The following is a 22,817-nucleotide window of genomic DNA, read 5'->3' on the forward strand; positions in this document are numbered from 1 at the left end:
TCATATGAGTATTAACACGGAAATTTAAGGGAGGGTTTAGTTCATGTTATATATATCGCACAACATAACTCCCCCCGATACTGTATGTAAGTATTGCAACCCTATATATCTTTATTTGGTTGAGAGAATGTGAGTCAGGTCTTTTCAAACAATGTTAGACTCCAGAAGAATGGTACCTAGTTCGATTATTTTAGACACGTTTTTGGGAGTCTCATTTTAAAATAATATGAAATTTTCTAGAATGTCACATCTATCGATCTTATACACTTAAAAGTACATAAAGAAAGAAACTTCTAGCTACTTAATTGCAAAATGAGTGCATTCCTTTTAACCTATGGGTATAGATATATACTATCTACTAGTGACTAAGTTAGAAGTAAAATGATAATATTTATAAATAATAAATTTTTATTTAATTAATTGAGCATGACAACAAAATAGCTATGGACTCAAAATATAGGCTGGTTTAAGTTATTATGACCCTTTACCAATTAATTTACAATGTGAGCTTTATCTAAAGTTTACATTCGCATAGTAATTACGGACTTAAATTTTACGAAAATCAAAGAGTTGCAGATTCCACATGGATCTGGTCCAAGTAATTAAGCTAGGCAGGGAGGGATGTTCAAAAGCATTCATTCTCCCTTTTGCTGTTGGGGTACCAGCAAGAACAGGAAAAAAAAAACTCATTTCACTACACTTTGGGATTCACAATTTCACTTTATGTGACATCTGTTTTTAAATTAGGGTTTTTTTTTTTTTTTTTTTTTTTTTTTTTTTTTTTTTTTTTATCCTCAATTAAGTACTGCCCACCATTATTGCTTTTTCAGCTTCTTTAAAGATTGGTGTAAGAAAGCCCAGGATTTGGACAAAAGTTTGATACAGAATCCCAGTTTAGATGTGGGATATATAAGTAATAGTAAATGCTGCAAATTAAAGACTGGCCTGGCATGGGGTGGTGAGGATGAAGGTGAGGTGTATGATGGTTTGCCTGGGTAAAGATATGCTTTCAAAGGATATAGTCAAATAGGTTGATTAATTTAAAGAGAGTCAAGAGTTTTGTTTAATTAGTTGGTAATTGTAAGATTGTATTTTCTACCCGAGAAAATTTATAGGTTGGTGAGATGCATTTTGCGATTTACCGACAGTGCATTTAGTTAGCGGAAAAGAATATTATTTGAGGACTAAAATTTAGATTTCATGAAAATAGGGGTGAGTAAAAATAACCAACTATATAACCGAGAATCGATAATCTAATCCATTGAAATTTTTAGTTTTTTGGCCAGTTTTCGATATTATTATTTTATTTTTGGTTATTTAATTAGGTTTGTCACGGCAGGAACATAAGCAACGGTTTTAGAAACAATCCGTTCGAAAAAGACTCCAACAGAGCTGTCTTGTAATTCCGGAGATCCAGTTGTCATTAAGAAAAAACCTAAAACTACTGAGATGAGAACAGAAAGTCTGGATTGATTAATAATAAAGAACAGTACGGAATATAAATACAAGTACAAAAGTAGAATCCTAGTCTAATCCTTATAGTTATGCCTATTTTAATGGTTGAGACTTCAATGTGTATTTAACTATATGGGTATGTAGTGATCTAATGAAGTTTGAAAAAAATATAAGTTATTTTAATTTTTCAGTCAGTTATGATTATGTTAAAATTTTTCAGTTATTTTGATTATTAACTGAAAATGGATCGAAATTGATTGTTACCTATATACGCCTACATGAAAATGAACAAAGACAAATTTCATATTGAAATAATTAGAATAAAGACTTAGACGCTCCTTAAATTGTCCAATGTATCTATTTTTTTTCTATATATAATTCAAAATATCTTAGAAAACCTTTAATTTATTTTTTTTCTAATTTAAAGAATGGAAACCCTAAGAAATTTATTATATATTCCGGCGAACCAAGATTCCATGACCCATAAGATTGAGGTGTGGATAAAGAATATGCTGCAATATGAGATAAAAATATCCCTGTGGTTGGGTCCCTCCTACGCTCGAGGAACAAGGGAAGTTGCATGCGGGCATGTGCATGGGCCTCCATCCTTTTCCACCATTTTGACCGCATTTTTAAAAGACACAAATAAATCACTCTTTGCATGGATATTATATATTCTAGAGTCCTCTAGTTAGTGCAATCAGCCCACCGATCAGAACATCAATAGTTATACTGTGGAGGATAGTTATGCTGTGCATCCGTATGCACCATGCATGGTGTATACGGATGTCAAAACGACGTCGTTTTATTAAAAAACGCGTGTCTCCCCTTTAAAAAAAATTCAGGTTCGATTCCCAGCAACAACATTATATTGTTCATTCATTCTGGAATTTTAGTTCATAGATTATGGAATTATAGTTCATTGATTATGGAATTATAGTTCATCGATTATGGAATTGTAGTTCATCGATTCTGAAATTTTAGTTTATAGATTATGAAATTTTAGTTCATTCATTCTGGAATTTTTAGTTCATAGATTAGATTATGGAATTATAGTTCATCGATTATGGAATTTTAGTTCATATGTTGTTGCTGGGAATCGAACCTGATTTTTTTTTTTAAGGGGAAACGCGCGTTTTATTAAAACGACGTCGTTTTTGCATCCGTATGCACCATGCATGGTGCATACGAATGCACCATGCATAATTTGCCTACTGTGGAACCTCGTAACAACAAAAATTTTCACAGAACATAATCACGCTTGCACAGCCAGCATTGAGTCACCGTGACTTATATCATGTTTTCAATGGGATTTGAACTCAACACTTCCACCTACAATCGTGACATCAAGTCAGGTGATAAACCACTACACTAAATTCAGGGTTATTATTTAGTATTGTTGGATTATTTAAATATAACATTTCAACATTTTTATATGACAAAAGAGTGGTTAAGTTACACCTATACAATCAATTGCCGAAGTGACTTTATTTTATCAAGTCCTCAAACACATGCAATTCTAGTAACACATCGCCAATCTTTGAAGTCATCCAATCATCATAGAAATTTATTTGCTTCTTGAGGACATATCAAGCTTTAGACATTTTGGACTTTTCTATTTGCACACATTATTATGCCATTTTATTTACTAATGAAATTTGAAGGAAAATTATATTTTCTACTTTGAAAGGAACAATTTTTTTTAACATACATAAAAAAAAATTTAACATCAAAATATTATATAATACTCTATTTTTTGGGTGACAAAGAAAATCCACAACCAATACTTAATGAGTTAATGATATACACTGAATAAACTGCGCTCTTGTGTAATAACTTACAAACCACACGAGAGATCGAGATAAATTGCATTAAAAAAATCTCGTAAGACGGACTCAATCGATCAAAACGGTACGGTGTTGACATGAGTTGAACTCGATGGCTCTATTTTTAGATAATATTCAAATTCTACTAAGTAAAATTTCACTAAAGAAAATTAGCAATGCTGCGCTCAAACCCAAATTGCCGGTGCACTTGATGGCAGTCTTAATGGCGTATATTAGAGCAAAAACCACCACCTACTTGAATTAATGCATTATACACCCCCCCCCCCCCCCCCCAATACTATACCTTCGATTGTGGTCTCGTACTCTCTAAGCTCATCCTAAAAGTCGAAAAATGTAAATAAACATATCAACAATTAATTCAATTAGGAAAAGCATGCGAGATTTGCCCGTACAGACTTAGCTTAATGATTTCAGTAGGTAGTATTTGGGAGAAGAGATCAATGTTCGAACTTTGGCGGCAGCAGTGTGGGAATTATGCCAAAGTGGACAGAATTTAGCCCTGTTGTCATTGAGTCACCCTGATTTACATCCTCTTAAATGCTCTGTCGGGCCGGGATGTGGGGCCCCTTGGGGGAAGGGATTCAACCTTTTGGGAGAAGAAGAAAAGCAAGACTTCCGCAGTGAGCACAAGTCTAGCTTCTGTGGTTCATGTTCAGTTGAGTTACCATGATTTACATCCTCCCAAATGCTCTGTCGGGTCGGGGTGTGGGGGGCCCTTAGGGTTGGAGTTCAGCATTTTGGAAGAAAGAAAAGCAAGACTTCTCTCTCATGGGTAGTTGAGTGGTGAAGTATGATTCTAATATCAAAATGTCATGAGTTCGATTCTTATGAACATCTTTTTGATTGAACTCGTTGTGTGATGAAATTGAGCATGCACAACCACTTTATTTGTTAAAAAAAGAAGGGAAAATGGCACTTTTTCCCCCTGTGTTATATACTTATAGCACTTTTTCCCCCTAAATTATTTAAGTGGCCATTTTTCCCCCTGATATATTAAATGGACATATTTACCCTTAAAATAAATATTTCATTTATTTTTCTTCTCCAACAAATTATAACCACGATTTGAAAAAATAAAATACATTAATTGTTGAATTTTTTGAATACTTTAATTATAAAAAAATTAAAATTTTTAAATAAAGTTTGAACCAACAATTCAAATTGGATCCGAAATCGTGAACCGACGATTCAAAATAAAAATCAAATTGCGATTATATATACTTATATGTGAGAGTCAATATAAATGCGAAAAAAAACATACACTATTTGCAAATATTATAATTCTAATTTTAAGCTATTGCTAGTAGTTGTTCTGATTTGAACCTCTGATTCACGGTTCAGGATCCATTTTTTTTCACTTCATGATTTTAATAAACGGAACTCCAAATATTGGGTTATGTTATGAATTATAACCGAAATTTTTTTATATGATTGTTATAGTGTTCGGTTCAGTTCGAACCGAACCGTGGTCATCCCTACGTATAAGCAATAATTTGTTGAAGAAGATAAATAAATAAAATATTTATTTTAAGGGTAGAAATGTCCATTTAATATTATTAGGGGGGGAAATTGCCACTTTTATAATAATTGAGGGGGCAAATGTGGATGCATGAATAACTCAGGGAGAAAAAGTGCTATAAGCATATAACATAGGGGGAAAAAGTGCCATTTTCCCAAAAAAGAAATGTTTTTAGTCACTATAATCTAGGGATGTAATCAAACCGTGAACCAAGTCTAAGTAGTCAAAGCTTTAAGTTTGGCTTGGGTTAAAAAATTGATCAAAGCTTAAGCTTGTACTACACATTTATGTTTACTCTCAATAGGCTGCAAGCAAATTGAAGAATGTGTTCTATCGTCTCAACTAAAAACTTAAGCTGATAATTGGGTTACACATTTATGTTTATATATATTAGATGCTCAACAAGCTCGTGTTTGATTCGACTCAAACTCGATCCATTCAAGCTTGGCTTGATTGGGCTCAACTTATATATTTTTAATAAAAATATTATATTAATTAACATTTTACAATAAAATATTACACTACAAGAAAACAACAAAATACCAATAAATTTAGCAATGGATTAAATAGCTACAGTTTAAGTATCTACATATTCCAATGTTTTGCTAATAGATTTATGTTGGTAAATTAAATACTTACGAATTTTAGTAATTTATCAACGAATTTTCCATTGGTAGATTTATAATTTTTTCTTGTAGTGTTTGTGCATGATTGTCTTAACATCTTAGAGTTCATTGAATCTTGTCCTGTCCATTTTATTAATTGGTCAGCTAGCCAACTATTTGAGTCATGAACTTGCCACAAGGATGGTAATAGTGGCACTTTAGTTTAAGATTCGGATCCTCTTTCGTGTATTCTTCACGATTAATATATTCTTTCATTGTGTTGACTTTAAAAAAAAAAAAACTAAATATTACATATAGCCATTTTATACTATTTAAATTTAAATTTAAATATATTAACTAAATTATTATAACATTGAATTTATACCATTAATAGAAGGAATAAGGTTCAAATTGGCCACTGAACGTAACCTGAAAATGCAATTAGGCCACTGAACGAAAAAAAAAGTGCAATGAGGCCACTGAACACTCCAAAAATGTGCAATTTCACCTGATAGCAGGTTACCCTCAATTTTAGCAGGTTATCTGCTTACGTGGCAGCTGAGTTGGCATTTTTAATAAATTTTAATTAATTTTTAATAAATTTTAATAATAACTTTTTATTAATTTTTTTTTAAAAAAATAAAAACGACTTTATTTTATTTTTTATTTAATTTTTTATAAAATTTATTATTAAAATTAATTACTAAAAATTATTTAAAAATTATTAAAAATGTCAACTAAACTGCCACGTAAGCAGGTAACCTGCTAAAATTGATGGTAACCTGTTATCCGGTAAAATTGCATACGTTTGGAGAGTTCAGTGACCTAATTGCACATTTTTTGAGTGTTTAATGGCCTAATTACACTTTTTTTTTTTCGTTCAGTGGCCTAATTGCATTTTCAGGTTACATTCAGTGGCCAATTTGAACCTTATTCCTTAATAGAATGTAAACAAAAGCGTGAGGGCAGACACACATAGACAAGACTACAAGAGTAGTAGTTGGGCAATTAATTGGGGTTTAACTTATATGGATTTGTAGCTCGTCTTGCGTGCATGCGCTATGAACTTTTGCTCCTCTCATCTATCTTTACACGTGATTCCTTTATTATTTATGGTTATTTTACCCTTTTTTTAAATTTCTTTTATTTTTTTATTTTTTTTATTTTTATCACCTTTAATTTTCTTACTAGCCTTTATTACACTTGTGCTTCAATTCTCTCTCCATCTTCAATTCCACCCTCACTAATCCTATCTAGTAACAAAAGTTGACTTAATTTAACTAGAAATTAATGTTGTATACTTGTATATTATGGAAAATATTATACAAACTCCCAAGCTTACTACTCCTAACTCTTTACTTCATCACCCAAATTATATATATACATTAGTTTTCTGATCTAGAATCCACTTGATGAAAATTACTCATCAATGATAGCCACATCAGAGAGTAGAATCTTGGGAATAGAATAGAGAAGTCTCAATAGTAAAATTCATATATATTATTTATTACTATCATTTGTATCGGTCGAAACCCCTTAACTTTTAAGTATAAATAGAGGGTCTTAGGGATTAGTTATGATTCTTTTATGTTAATCTTAAGTTTGTTCTCCAATTTTGCATCCTACATTTATGTTAATAATATAAATTGAATGGGTAATTCTAAGTAAATTAGTTTGGTAACCACAAGGTTTCAAATTTGATTTCTCGTGATATATATATATTGTAGTCAACCATACAAGATGATAGACCATCATCATGTATATATTATTAGACTTCTATATAAATATAATATTAAAAATATTTTATGTTGAGAGTAACATCAATCAAGTTGGTCAGATTATTGAGTTGGTAACCACAAGATTACAAGTGATTCTCAATGGGAACGTGTGCTCTATTGGCTTTCTAGATTTGAGCCAATCTATATCAACTAAGATTACAAGGCAGAGTTTATCCGTAAGATGCGGTTATACAAAATTTACAAGCTGTTTGGTTGAATGTAATTTCCTTGCAATTGAATTGAAATCCGTTGACCAGGACTATGTGGTCTAATGGTATCCGGGTTGGACTTCCATTTGGAAGATTATGAGTTCAAGCCTCAGTGGAGGCGTTATTGGTACTTTGTGTTTCAGTAGGTTGAGAAAGTATATGAACAGATACTACAATGTAATAGAGCCAGTAACTTTCAAAAAAAAAAAAAACAAAAAAAAGAATTGAAATCCGTTGAAACCCTAAATTACGTTGTTTGGTTGGAGGATGCTGGTAAGAAAGTAAAAAAATTACAACAATACCTTTAGTTATTATTACATGATATTTTAGTCTTTACAAATTTCCTTCTCATTCTCAATAATTATATTTTTATCTACTAAATAATATAATTTGAATTCTTACATTATTTCACCTTATTCCTTTCCTACCAAATTATAATTCCTTTTATTCTTAAGTCATTCCTCCCAACCAAACATACTGTTATTCTTTCTGATTAACTCTGTAATGGATTTAGTCCAAACGAATCTTTCACGGAAATTGGTGGCCCAGTAAACCGAGAAGGTTGTCACAAGTCATGTCTTGATGTTTTCTGCAGTCAAATCACGTCAAGTTTCAGAATATAATGAATGTGTTTGTGCGTGTGCAAAACTGCAAATCCATTGAATAAATTACTCTCTTGGCTTGGCTTGCATTGATGAGCTACTTCACCTTCTACTGTTCCTTTTTCTTGGTTTTATTCTCCATCTTCCTGTGTGAATTTGACACTAGCTTCTGCAGATTATTGTTACGCATCTCCCGTGCTAAAAAAATAACTAAAATTTAGGTCTGCAATGTATTTCATATGCTCGATTAATTCACGTTTAGTCTTACTTCAGTAATCGAGTGAGGATTCGAATCATTCAATCAACTTGAGTCATGATTGGGACACTTTACTCTGTGATTCATGTTTAGTTGAATTACCATGATTTATATCCTTCAAAATACGCTGTCGGGTCGGGATGTGAGAGGCCCTTAGCGTTGGGGTTCAGCCTTTTGAAAAAATGATTGGGACACTCTAACCAATAAGTGGTGATGAATACCTCTTGTGTGCATAAGTGTTCAAGTAGTAAAGGTATCTAAAATCATTGTAAACAATCCGTATATAAATTGTGTATTTCAATCTGAGTCTATGGCATAATTGTCGTTTATATATCTTACCACTTATAATAATTTGGACTTTCTTAGCCAATGGACCTCGAATGCCATAGTATGTTTTTTTTTAGCCCAAAATGATTTTGCGCCGTATCCAAACATCCAATATGCTAATGAACTTTATTTTCAAATGTATTATTATTAATAGTTATCACGCGCATCGCACGAATAGTTAAATGTTTAATTTGTATTTTAAAAAACTAGTGTTTCAGAATTTATCAAAGTATAATTTGGTATCCTGACATATATCAATGCAAGATTATCAAATTTGTCATGCATAAAAGCAAATATTTCAAGAATGCATAACTATGACTTATGTCATAATTTTTCATAAAATTAACTGGTGAAATAATAATTTTAGAGGGAAACACTCTCACTGGATAGTACCCAAGCATAATTTTTGCAACATATCCAAAACTCTATTAATTGGTGTGATCGATGCTTCCTCTTGTTGCCATTTCGGTCAGAAATGAATTCTTGATTTAATCTAGTCACATCGTGTGCTTCACTGCAATTTTAATGCTTTGGCACAGTGCACCTTCAAAAACATAATCAAACCCTCCTCCCTAAAAAAGGCAATGATAATAGACATAATTTCTCATATGTGTTAAATACTTAAATATATATTGTAAATTAGGTTTACCGTTTCATCAATGTCAATGCGTGATTCTAATTAATTGACAAAAATTCATGTTAAAATTTATATTGTATTTTTTTTTGATACGCTCTAACATATTCATAGTATATGTTTAACAATTATATATGTCAATTTTGATTGGGATGAGGTCCGAACCTAAGACATTCATTATTAAAATCAATGGGTAAGTTAAGAATAATAAATAGTTAATTGAATATTTCGTTACTAAAGTTTACATTGACGGAATGCAAAGTTATCTAAGAAAAGTAAATGATATAATAGAGGGTAAAAGTAGAAAAATTAATAAAAATACTAAAATCAAAATAATATGAACCATTCATTTCAACAAACAATTACACCAACATTTTTTTAGTTTCCGTTAGAGCATCCATAATAGTGAAGTTTTTTTGTGGTTTTTGATGAGTTTAAGTGTGATTAGGAAAGAGAATATGAGAGGGAAGAGAAAAAAAGAGAAAAATAAAAATAAAACAAAACTAATTTTAACAAAAAAAAAAAAAAAGTAACTGTCAGCGCCTGACGCGCCCAACGAGTACTTGCAGTTAGGGATGTCATTTGGGCTAGCCCACTAGGTTTTAGGCTAACCCTGTAGGGTTGTTGAGCTTAAAGGTTTGGGCTAAATGGTCTTGTTTTGTTTAGTTTTTGGGTTGGATTGGCCTAATCCTGAACTATGAATTATTGGGCTAAATTGACATCCATACGTGCAGGGCACGTGCCCGCTGAGCACACTTGTGACAGCCACGCGGCGTGGCGTGGCTGAAGAATTTCTTCAGTGGATCTCATATTTCTGCCAAAAACCCCTCCCTTGCAGGGCAACCCCAGCCCATTTTTTTTTTCTCTTTTGCCTTCATTCTCTCTCCTCACTATGCATTGTTCCCTAAACCAACTAATATGTACTGATGTACATGCTCTTATTCTCTTAGGACCTAACTTTATTGACTTTGCTATTCAATATCCATATGTGCAATACTTAGTGGGCAACATTCTGGGGGCTATTTCTGATTTCATAGTTGCATTTGTATGTTATGATGATATGGTGCCACTTAAAGTTCATTGCATTTGCAATTCTTTATCTTACTTTGGATACTAAAGAACTTCAAACAAGATGGCGATGATCACTTTTTCGAACTGCACTTGGGTTTGACAAACTCTTTTATTTCAAATATGCCATGGGATTTGTTGGATCAGGTTTTTGTTAGTCAAACAAGTAATTAAGGGATTGGAAGATCGACCCCATTGCAGATGGTTTGCTTCAATTCCAACCTGCTGCAAAATCAAATACTTGTCTATGATCACCTGTCGAGTTTGCAGCTGAATCCAAATACTTGGTTGAAGAAATAGCTAAGATGAATGCATGTCTCTACCTTATAATAGCTCAGTTTCTGATATTTAGTTGACATTCCCAGAAAATTATTTTACTTTTTCTATAGTTCAACAAGCACTTAAGGAAGATTAAACTAAGCTTTTGAGATTTTCATATGTATAGCAATGTGCTAATTCATTTTCCCGTTGTAAGCCTAAGCAAGAAAACGAAAAAGAACTATAGAAAAAGGGACCAAAAATGAGAAGAAAGGAGAGCAAAGAAGAAGCTATTCTCGTTCCCTATATCCCACATTGAAACTGAATGGAAGCAAGAGTTCAGCAGCGCCTAATAAAAAGTGGCCCAGGAACAACAAAGAACATACTTACCTGGACGGAGTCAATGGGCGATCATCAAGGCTCACGGCTTAGGCTAGTGACCTCCATTGCACTTTGGAGGGGCATTAGGCTAAGGTCTACCTAATAGGTGGAGCCTACGTCATAATTTGTGGTAGTGGGGGCTTGCGTTCGCGCAGCCCCTATCCAAATCATGTTTAATATTTATTTTATTATTAACTTTTTAAAATTTAGAATTGTTATTTGGTTAATTTGAAATTTGAAAATATGTTAGCATCGTTTGGTTAGGTTGAAGAATAGAAATATACAGTAATAAATATTTGAAACACATAATTATTCTTTAGATTTAGCAAATAGAGATTAGCCTAATACTAAGGTTCTTCAGAATAAATAATTATTGTTATTATAATAGAATATAGAATAGGAAAGAATAGGGGGATCTCATCTTCATTCACTTTTCATTCTGTACAATGGTACATTATATATAGGGTACAAGATAATCAATACAATAAATTCCAAAAATCGTTTCAACTGTTACAAGAATAAATACTAATAATGTCCATTAATAATATATTTGTAACACTCCCCCTTGGACATTATTTGTCCACAACCTTGCCTCGTTAAAAACTTGCCAGGAAAACCCTGTGGGAAAAATCTAAACAAGAAAAGAGTACAAGGTATATCGATAGTATATTTAAATACATTCATGCCTCATTAAAAACTTCACTAAGGAAAACCACGTGGGAAAAACCTAGTTGAAGAAACGAGTACATGATATACGTAAGAAAATATATTGTACTGATTGCCTCATTAAAAACCTTAAGCTAAGGAAACCCAGTAAGGAAAAAGCTTAGCTAAGGAAAAAAGTACAATCATTAGTCGTCAAGACCTAATCTTCAGGATTGATTCATGTAAAATGATACTTCCCCTCAAGATAACAATCTTTAAGTCCATACACTAAATTTCCAAAATATATAGAGAAATTTAGTAAATAAATATGTACAACTGTCAATAGAATATAATGAATATACTCTATAATAATCTTGTGACTCTTCTGGAGCTCACGTAGGTATAATATTGACATCGTAATTTCTAGTCAAAGGGATCTCATTATATATCCTGTTATCATTTGTGCAATACAATCTTTATTGTTCCTTTATAGGACAATATGGTAAATATAGTACAACCAGTTTTGAAACTTGGCATTATGGGGATACAAAAATAATAGCCAATACCCAAATAGCCCATTATATATTGACTTACTGGCGTATAAAAATTCTTTAAATAAAAACTCGATCTTCAAGTCGAGATAATTCTTTAAAAATTCTTTGGTTTGTTTAACGTTAAGTTCTTGGCCTTGCTTAAATTCTGGACCCATTTAATTTAAATTTTGGGCTTAAGTTTCTCAATTTTGAATTAACCCAATTTCTTAAAATCATCTTCCATCATCTGTTATTTGGTCCTACATTTATTTATTTAAGGTTTTTGGACTAGCCTTAAATCTATGCATGCTCATACACTTTAGTAAATATTTTTCTTAAAAATTATAGATTATGGCTGCCATCGCAAAACGTGAATTCACCGAGCTTTTCCTGGATGGAAGCAATTATTTGACATGGGCCCTTCATGTTGAGATTTATCTCACATCAACAGAACTACAAGACACAATCATTGAAAATTCCCCGAGCGATGACGCTCAGAAAGCTAAGGCCCTAATTTTCCTCCGCCACCACCTCAACCATGATCTCAAGAATGAGTACCTCACTGAAAAAGACCCACATGCCCTTTGGAAATCCCTTAAAGATCGTTTTGACCAGCAGACATCACTGATCTTGCCACAAGCACAATTCGATTGGTTAAACCTCCGATTCCAGGATTTTAAATCAGTAACCGAATATAACTCAGCTTTACACAAGGTCATATCTAAGCTCAAGCTCTGTGAGCAGGAACTCTCAGATACAGACTTGATAGAAAAAACCTTGTCCACATTTCAAGCTAATGATCTTGTACTCCAGCAGCAGTATAGGGCCAAAAACTTTCTAAGTATTCAGAGCTGATTTCTGCGTTACTGGTCGCTGAAAAACACAACCAATTGTTGATGCGTAACCACAATGCACGCCCAACCGGCGCTACACCTGCACCTGAAGTGCACCATGTTGCCCAATCAAGCAACAATCAGAGGGGATGGGGTCGAGGGCGAGGAAGAGGCCGCGGTAGGGGCCAGAAACGAGGTGGCAGGAGCGGAGCTAATAACGGTGATTCTCGGACCCAGAATAAGCAACCCGAAGATCAAACTCGTCAAGGACATCAAAATACGTGCTATAAGTGTGGATGCAAAGGACACTGGTCCCGCACGTGTCGCACTTCAAAACATTTGGTCGAAGCCTACCAGATGATGATACAACAAAATAATGAGCGGAAGACAAATGAATCCTCTCAAGCTGCATTGCCTGAAGCAAACGCCTTACTCAATTTGAGTGATGACTTATTGGGTGAGGAGCTTAAGGATTATGGAGACCAAGAATGAGTGTCTCATTCTTTTCATACATCATTTTCGTTCTTTTATGCATGCGAGCATATATCTTTCAAAAATAAGATACTCTATTGTTTTTGAATAATTCTTTATCTATGCATTTCGAAAATGCATGCTAGTCCATTATTTTCAAAATTCCAGTTTGCCGGATACTTGTTGGGGAAATAAAAATATTTCATGCTACTACTTTAATTCTAAACCTCCGGCACACTGCATATCCTTATTCTCCCTTATACTTGATATACGTGGTTTCAAAATCGTACATTTCCCAAACTCTGCAGTATGCAGTTTATTTTACCGTGACACCACCATGGCGTATCTCTAGAGGCTATCAAATACACATTGGTTGTATGCCTCTGTCAATTGTCTAAAAATCTAGAGCCTTTAAAACAGGATCGATGAATATACTGACTTCATACTTTATGAAGATCGGTTCGCGGCATTAGGGGGAGATATGAGTCAGAATGCCGAGAAATTTCACAGAATGGAATGATCTTCATCTTTCAAAATCACGTACTAGTTAAGATTGAACTAGAAGTTCATAAAATAATTGCAACTATCTGCCAAAGAGTGAAAAAAATAAGAATCCAAAAGAACTAGATCTAGTAAAGAATTTTTGTCATTCTCGAAAAATCTTAAGAAGTTATGTATGTCCAAAAGACGAGAAAACTCAGTAAGTTTATAGGTGCACCAAAATAATCACAATACTGAGATTCGGAACAACTAGATGCAAATATATTTGGGAAATGGCTATAATCTAGTTGACTTAGAAATACTATAAAAGCTTTTATATGTGGGAGAAACTTATGAAAATATTAAAGTTGTCGACAACACTATTACCTTTAATTGCTCATATTATATCTGGATCCAGAGTTAGGCACTAGAAGTGCCCTAATTGACTAATGTATAAAAGGAGCAATTAAAGGCGTATATATAGCTCAACTCGCTGATAAATGCTCTTTATAACATATACACCATTAACCCTGTAGGTTACAAAATGGGTATGTGTATAAAAGAGAAACAAGGATAATGAGGTGGTGTAAATATAAAAGCGAGTTCGTAGCTAAATGAATATATTCTCCCGAAATGAACGTCATTAAAAGTTCCGCTACATAACTGACAGAATGATAAAATAGGATATGCAGAATTAAAAGTTCTCAAAAATGAGAAAAATGAAAACCGCAACATATATCTTTGAGATACAAAGTTTGTTTATATATGAGTAACCAAGTATGTTTTTTTGACTACTTGGATATTGGTTATTTTATTTGATATTCTTGATGACAAATCCTAAACTGGTTATGTTTTGTTTTACCCACATTAATTACCTAAAGCTTGTGTTATATAAATACTGAATGGGTATATTTAAGAATATTAAACAAAATATATAGCATCAATATTCAATCCACGTGAGCTCCAGAAGAGTCACTAGATCATTATACATAATGTTAGTTCTAGTAATAATCTCGAAGGTTGTACCATATCCCCTATCAAAACAAATGTTTTATTTAGAATATATAAACTTTGAAGATTATTATCTTCTGGGGGAGACTGAAAGTACATTCAACTCAAATTAATTCCATAGATTGGGTCTTAAAAGACTAACAATTGTACTTTTTGCAACATATACATACCATGTACTCCTTTCCTCACTAGGTTTTTCTCATTAAGTTTTCTAGTGTTGTTTTTAACGAGGCATGGGTATGATGCCAATGATAAAAGTTATAAAATAAATGTTTAAGTAGACAAACCCCAAAATCCGGAAGATTATGTCTTGAAGGCTTATAGTTGTATTCTTTTTCCCTTAACTAAGTTTTTTTCCCACAGGGTTTTCTTAAGTTAAGGTTTTTAATGAGGCAACCAAACAATATATGCTTTTTATATATCATGTACTCTTTTCTTCAACTAGGTTTTTCCCACGTGGTTTTCCTAGTGAAGTTTTTAACGAGGCATGATTATGACAAAATAATGTCCAAGGGGGAGTGTTATAAAATATGATTAATGGACATTATTATAGTGCTTAATGGCCTAATTTGTAACAGCCAATCTTAATGAGTAGATTTGTAACAGCTATCCATTCTTGTGTATATATACTGTACAATGCTTGAATGAAAAGACACACTGATTCCTTCTCTTTCTAATCATTCTTACTATCACATTCTCTCTACTCTTTTACATTTCCTGCTTTAGTTCATATACTAAATTGCTTACAATACACCGGTTAGGAGCTAACAAGCCAACTGGCACCACAAGATTAAAGGAAACAATCCCCAAGATTAATTTTCTTAATTGAAGGCAATGCTTCGTGTACCAGAAAACTCGCTATCTTTGGAAAACACGGAGAGCAAACATTGGAGAGGATTTCTGATTGCATCCATGATCATCACGGCTCTCTCCTTCTCTAGGAATCATCTTTAATTTCTTCACACAGGACGTTGTTTGACCCAATCTATTCAAGATATCTTTCAATGCCCTCATGGATTCTGGATCAGGCAGCTTCCAGGTGCAGTAGATGTTGCAGCAGAATGAGCTCTTGCCCAATCTGGATTCCCAAATCCAATCCCATACCACGCCGGTGGCCTGAAGCGCGCAAGGGGAAGCCGACTTCACGTGGAGACACCAAAAATCACAGAAACGACCGGCAAAGGGTTGGCGTGAGGCGGCTGTTGACTTGGGAGTACACCAGCCAAGCCAGAAGATACACGAGGAGCAGCAATCAAGCCTTGGCCATCACCACCATCGCTCGACACCGCTGAGCGAAGCTGAAGGTATCATCTCCGACTTTGACAGCTCAAAATATCGAAAAAGCTCAACGGGGGCCGATCTCGAATCCGAGTAGAGACGAACGACGGTGAACCTTTCCCGAGACCATCACCGGTATCTCATCGACCATCGGCCACCTGTAACGCCGGCAAAGGGTCAAGAGACGAAACCTGGGTCACGATTGGCGGAATCACAAACTATTGGCGATCGGAGAACTGATCCGTGTGAAGATGGTCGGTGTTGGAGACGTCACTGGAGCATCCCGAACCCTCATCACCAGCCTGTAGCCGACGGATCGTCGATGGAGATAAACGGACGCCTCTACAGCCCACCGGAAAAGGCCTCTACAACCCACCGGAAAAGGCATTGACCTGTCTCGGCCGAAACCTTAGTTGGTTAGAGCAAGGGCTGATAACGTGTTAAAAGGAAAAATAGAATAGGAAAGAATAGGGGGATCTCATCTTCATTCACTTTTCATTCTGTACAATGGTACATTATATATAGGGTACAAGATAATCAATACAATAAATTCCAAAAACCGTTTCAACTGTTACAAAAATAAATACTAATAATGTCCATTAATAATATATTTGTAACAAATACATCATTATTGTTATTGTTATTTGTCTTTTGTCAGCAAATTTTCCTTTGCCATTATTATTGTTATTGTTATTAAAATTATTATTAAAAATTATTAAAAATGCCAACTCAACTACCACGTAAGCAGGTAGTCTGCTAAAATTGATGCGTGAAATTGCACGATTGTGTAGTGTTCAATGGTCTAATTGTACTTTTTTTTTTTTCGTTCAATGGCCTAATTGCATTTTCAGGTTACGTTCAGTGGCCATTATTATTATTATTATTATTATTATTATTATTATTATTATTATTATTATTATTATTATTATTATTGTTATTATTGTTATTATTGTTATTATTGTTATTATTATTATTATTATTATTGTTGTTGTTGTTGTTGTTGTTGTTGTTGTTGTTATTATTATTATTATTATTATTATTATTATTATTATTATTATTATTATTATTATTGTTGTTGTTGTTGTTATTATTATTATCCATAAATTTCTTAATTTTTAAAGTGTTTGTGTTCAATGTTAATATTTTAAAAAATTTTGTTTGTGTTGATTTGTTAATCGTTTGTTAATGTTTGTTAACGTTTGAAAACATGTTCATTTATTTGGTCAATTAACTATGTTCGTTTGTTTGGTCAATTAACTATGTTCGTGAACAACCAAGCAACTTTGTTCACGAACGCTAAACAAACAAACACATGTCCATGTTCATGATTATAATTTATTTGTAAACAAGAAATATTTTTTGTTCACACATAATAACCAAACAAACAACATAACAATTATAAAAATAATACAAATAAGTCAAAAAATGTAACATCCAATATAAAAAAAATGAAATTGTTCGTAAACATTACTAAACAAACACTAAATTAAACGAGTTTGTTCATAAATATTATTAAACGAATAATAAACAAGCTTGTTCACTAGCTCTTAACAAATGAGCATACAAATGTTCAAACTCTATTCGTTTATTAAACGAGCTCTAAAATTTGTTTATATATTCGTTTACTTTAATAAACAAACAAAAATGAATGTTTGTCAAATAAAAACACGAAGAAGTTTAACGAAAACACGATTCACTTACACACCCCTAAATTTGACTATCAATATACTCGATAAAAATATCAAGTTCACACGAACTTAACTCACTGGTTCAAACTTTCGTAGGTAATATTTGTCATTGTCAGTTGAGTCATTAAGTCACTATGATTTATATCATTCCAAATGTTATGTCCGATGTAAGAGCCTTTAGGGATTCAACATGTTGTGAGAAGATAAAAGTACCCCAAAGTAAAAATAAAAAGGCTAAAGTGTCATCCCGCACCATGAACCATAAGCGATTGTTCATGCCGCACCCTGATCTTTGATAAGTGCTATTTCGAGCCACGAATCATTAAATTTTGTTCACCTAAACTTTTTTACAGGTTGACATCAAGTTACAGGTTAAAATATGATGATGTGGAGACTTTTTTTTTTTTTTTTTTTTTTTTATATTAAAATATGACATGGCAGCTTCTTCTTTTTTACGTTCTCAACATTTTTGACTTGCACCGTCTTCGCCGTCAGCTCCGACTATGACGACCCGCCGCCGCTCGACTCCACCTGCCTCGCCGGCAATCAAGCTACGTTGCTGCCCGTCGCTGCTAGAAGAAGAGGAAGGCCGCTGCTGACGTCCACCCAAATTGCCTACCTGTTACTTCTTCTACGCCTGCTAGGCTGGAGTGTTGGAGGAAAGGACAACTCACCGGTAGACATGGGAGAAGAAACCACCCCTACCGCTAAGCTTCGTCCAACCTATTTTTTTTCCTTCCGAAAGCGGTGGAATTCTTGATCCTTGAGGAATTCTTGCAAGGTTTCGATCAGCTCCGGCAAAATTGAATGGACGCCGACGCTCATGGTTTTACACAGAGAATAAAATACTCTTTGATATTCTTATATACTCCAACGGAATTCTTGCTGAATTAAATTCATGCAAATAAAATAAGAGTTTTACACATGCATGCATCTGATGTTCTGTCCGCAACTCTTTGATATTCTTATATACATAAGTATATATGTATGTATATGAATATTATTTCTGAGTTGTGACTGTTTAGTTGGTCAGCATAGCTTTAGTTGGAGTGTACAATGATTACGTGGTTGTTCCAAAGAAAATGAACCACATTGTCTTCATTGGCGATGGCCCTACCAAGACCAAGATCACCGGGAACAAGAACTACGTTGATGACATTGGCTCCAGGTCTCCATCTTTTTGTCTCTGTGCACCCATTGCGGCGGCGACGTGATGGCGGTTCTGGCCCAGAAGGTGCACCGTTGTGTACAGTGTTCTTCAGTCGACATTATTTCCGGTCATCCCTCCACCGTAGATGATAATTTGCTGTCGTGCACCACCCAGGAGGCTTGTGAATAGCTTGAAAATCCTTCATTTTGCCTCCTTTTCTAGCACAGCTATTGTTCTTCATCTCTCTCATGCACTCTTTCTTTCTCTCTCTCTCTCTCTCTCTCTATATATATATATATATATATATATATATATATATATAGAGAGAGAGAGAGAGAGAGAGAGATAGAGTTAGGCAGGCAGTATAATTAACGAATTGCGTATGCAATTGCAGAGAAACACAGAATGAGGAAATGAGAAATGAGGAGTATAGTGAAGAAGCATACACTTTTGGATGACCAATGGTGTGAATCGGATAATGAAGATCCACTAAAGAATGAATGTTTCGTTCGGAGACGGAGGTAAATCGTAGCTGTTTTTAAAGAATCGTGTCATTGGAAAGGGGAAATATCCCTTGGCTGTAAACCCAAAGGAAACAACGGACGTTGATATGAAGATGGTCGCGAAACTTCCCGGCGACGGTCGCAGGATGAAATAGATGGCGTTGAAGATCAGTGTGCCGATGGCCTTCAGTCCACATCAGCACATGGTCCTTGAAATGGGTGTTGAATTTTAAAAATAAGTCCACATCAACGCATTATCGGTGCCATGTCATCAAGGAAATCGGAAAACCTGTAAAATAGTCTAGGCGAACAAAATTTAATGGTTCATGATTTGAATTAGCACTTATCAAAGTTCAGGGTGCGGTATGAATAATCGCTTATGGTTCATGGTGCGGGATGACACTTTAGCCAAATAAAAATAATAAAAATGACCCAGCAATATACACGTATACATCCAATGGATTGGAAAGAAGAAAAGAAATTGTTTAGTTCTTGGTGTGAAAAGAGCATAGTACGGTGTACGATCAATGCCCAATGCAATTATGCAAAATCCCTTCCCAACCAGTACTTGATTCCGATCCTAATCGTGAGATGCTTTCAGTCCTGCGAAGGGTTTCAACCTCATTTTCTATGTCGGTTCCACTCCCGAAGCCCCTCATGGATTCCTCATCATCCGCTTCCAAGAACATCCTTGGGACTTCACAGAGGCTTCTGGCCTTGGCCCGGCAGTTGCGGCTGTACAAAGCTCCGCCGGCGGGGGAAGATAGCGATGCGGAGGAGAGCTCAGGGAAGGTGGTTTCCCTATTGGGCTTTCAAGAATCTGTGACCCCAATTAGCACCCAGCCAGAGAGGTTCAAACCCAAGAGAGCTGCGGTCTTGATCTGCCTCTTTGAAGGGGATGCTGGGGAGTTCCGTGTAATTCTCACCAAGAGGGCTTCCAATCTCTCCTCCCACTCTGGTCAGTCAGTCAATCTTGGTTGGATAACAGTGTGGGATTATGTTTTTCCTTGAAGGGGTTTGATCAATTTAAGAAATTTGAAAACTTTGATGATAATTGCAAGAATTCTTGGAGGCTTTGTCTGATTTGTACAAGTTACAGTGATGGGTAATGTGTAATTGTTGCTAGTTAGTTTGGTGATTTGTGGTTGTTGAACATATAACCTTAGTTGAGATGGAAGCACATGCTTCAATTTGGTATAAGAGCCAGACCCATGGTCATGGGTTCGAATATTGTGAGTGATGATTATAGCCTTTGACATTGCCTTTATTAGCCAAGCAGATTTTTATTTGAGCTCTCGACCCATCAACGAGCCGATGAATATGATGTTGATGATTTACGGTCTATGTTAATTGATGTTGCTTTGTTTGCTTGACGAGGAATGCTCGTCTCTTTGTCAGAGTCTGATCAAATTGGCTGAAAAGATGCTATAGAAACTTTGTTTGTGTAAACAAATTTGTTATGCTGCTTGTTATTGTGTGTGAATTTTACAATGGTAGCGTTTAAGGTTTCATTTCGTGTTGTTCATTTGTGGAATCACCTCATATTAGTGTTGATTTGATTTGTGAAAAGTGGATCTTCATTGGTCTATATTGTCTTCATTGCTGATTTCTCTAATAGTTTCTTTGATTCAAATAACATTTCTTCGCTTCCTTGTCATGCAGGTGAAGTTGCATTGCCGGGAGGGAAGGCAGAAGAAGGAGACGCGAGTGATGCTGAGACCGCTACAAGGGAAGCAAATGAGGAAATCGGACTGGACCCTTCACTCGTGAATGTCGTGACTTACCTCGAGCCGTTCTTGTCTAAGGTATGCAATTATGCATCCACCCCCTATTCAAATCTAAAGTTGAGTCGCTAAATTAATCTCTTGAAACAGCACTTTATCTTAGCCAAAAGGTTGTGCAAGGTATTTCTTCTAGTATATTCACATTCTCGTTAAGAAACTCGTTGAATTATCCTTGGTTTTTTGGACAACTCAAAGTTTGTGCACAATTGTTTAACCAAGTTAAACAGCTAATAGTGGTCAAATAAGTCGAAATTGACTGATAAGCTAACTATGTTACCAAACAAGGCCAAAAGGAATCTTGAATCCTCTTTAGCCCTTCATATTTGGAGTTTCGTATGGATTCATATCATACCATTGGTGATATTTTTATTATATTTATGCAGCACCTTCTCAGAGTAATTCCCGTTATCGGAATACTCACCAATAAGAAGGAATTCAATCCCACGCCTAATGCTGATGAAGTAGAGGCGGTTTTTGATGCTCCATTAGAAATGTTTCTCAAGGTTCCATTTTTGCCCACACTTCCTTCTTTTTGCGCTTAAATATATAGTTTCCTCCCATGTTTTACGGTAGAGTGTCTTTAACAGGATGAAAACAGAAGATCAGAAGAAAGAGAGTGGATGGGGCACAACTATTTACTTCACTTTTTTGACTATGAGATTGGCGACAAGAAGTATTTGATTTGGGGTCTAACAGCGGGGATCTTGATTAGAGCTGCATCGGTTGTGTACCAGAGGCCACCTGCTTTTACCGAGCAAAATCCTAAGTTCGAGGTTCCTAGGTTTGTAGACAAGGATACAACAATGACTTGAATTAAACTAATGACATTCGACTCTGATCCAGTATAAGCAATAAATTAAACTAACACTTGTTGCCGATTGGATTCTATATGTACTGTTTATGGATAGACAGGATAGTTGATCTGATGTTGAATAAACTCTTTCCAAAATAAGCAAAACATGACTCTTAGATATCGAAGACCTTCATTGGAGTTTCTGCTTCAGAAAGTATTGCGGGAATCTTGATGAACTGGGCTCAGAAGTAGAACCGAGCTTTGGAAGAAGGTTGAGATAAAGATCTGAACTTTGAAGGAAACCCCTTCCGGGTCTGCTGGATTTGTGTTCTCCAAATGTTATCACGCCTTTCTGATGCCTTCGAACTTTCCATCAGGTCAGCAAATCGCCAAATGAGGTGACAAAGCTCTCCTTCTCTGCTACTTTTCCTGTAGGATGACCTCTCGTCGAGTCGCTCCAAATGGAAAATTTCGGCATCATTTATGGCACCATTTGAATTCTTAGATATGGGATTATAATTTACATAGTAATTTTTGTTTTTTGCCAGTGTACTTAGTTGTATCTTGTGACTCATATTATGCACTCTATGTTCATGTGACATTGAATCTTTGTCTGCTACATAGCAGCAACAATGTTAATCTAATCATGGATGATTATAACAGCTTTTTTAGATGCAAATTGTGTCCAAAAAAACTAATTTGTCTGGAA

The 22,817-nt window shown here is 34.7% G+C and overlaps 3 protein-coding genes across 3 annotated transcripts; all 3 read left to right on the plus strand.

The window, feature by feature from the left end:
• Positions 1 to 12,468: 12,468 nt before the first annotated feature.
• On the plus strand, positions 12,469 to 12,972 carry LOC109166647. Its single transcript, XM_019315541.1, has one exon. The coding sequence runs from the start codon at positions 12,469 to 12,471 to the stop codon at positions 12,970 to 12,972; it is 504 nt and encodes a 167-aa protein (XP_019171086.1).
• A 41-nt stretch (positions 12,973 to 13,013) lies between these two features.
• LOC109166656 lies at positions 13,014 to 13,442 on the plus strand. Its single transcript, XM_019315549.1, has one exon. It carries the CDS (start codon positions 13,014 to 13,016, stop codon positions 13,440 to 13,442), a length of 429 nt encoding a protein of 142 aa, XP_019171094.1.
• Positions 13,443 to 20,042: 6,600 nt separating this feature from the next.
• Positions 20,043 to 22,725, plus strand: LOC109171388 (nudix hydrolase 15, mitochondrial-like). Its single transcript, XM_019320472.1, has 4 exons — positions 20,043 to 20,489; positions 21,194 to 21,336; positions 21,699 to 21,818; positions 21,903 to 22,725. The coding sequence occupies exons 1-4, from the start codon at positions 20,066 to 20,068 to the stop codon at positions 22,125 to 22,127; spliced, it is 912 nt and encodes a 303-aa protein (XP_019176017.1). The 5' UTR covers positions 20,043 to 20,065; the 3' UTR covers positions 22,128 to 22,725.
• The last annotated feature ends 92 nt before the right edge of the window (positions 22,726 to 22,817 follow it).

The sequence above is a fragment of the Ipomoea nil genome, unplaced genomic scaffold, assembly GCF_001879475.1.
Source record: "Ipomoea nil cultivar Tokyo-kokei standard unplaced genomic scaffold, Asagao_1.1 scaffold0317, whole genome shotgun sequence".
NCBI classification, from domain to species: Eukaryota; Viridiplantae; Streptophyta; class Magnoliopsida; order Solanales; family Convolvulaceae; genus Ipomoea; species Ipomoea nil.

What these genes read in the sequence shown, in the direction of transcription:
- LOC109166647 (XM_019315541.1), top strand. Translation starts at nt 12,469, where the DNA reads ATGGCTGCCATCGCAAAACGTGAATTCACCGAGCTTTTCCTGGATGGA.
- LOC109166656 (XM_019315549.1), top strand. Translation starts at nt 13,014, where the DNA reads ATGCGTAACCACAATGCACGCCCAACCGGCGCTACACCTGCACCTGAA.
- LOC109171388 (XM_019320472.1), top strand. Translation starts at nt 20,066, where the DNA reads ATGCAATTATGCAAAATCCCTTCCCAACCAGTACTTGATTCCGATCCT. An exon ending in CAATCTCTCCTCCCACTCTG is followed by an intron (nt 20,490 to 21,193) that starts GTCAGTCAGTCA and finishes CTTGTCATGCAG; the next exon opens with GTGAAGTTGCATTGCCGGGA. An exon ending in CATTAGAAATGTTTCTCAAG is followed by an intron (nt 21,819 to 21,902) that starts GTTCCATTTTTG and finishes TGTCTTTAACAG; the next exon opens with GATGAAAACAGAAGATCAGA.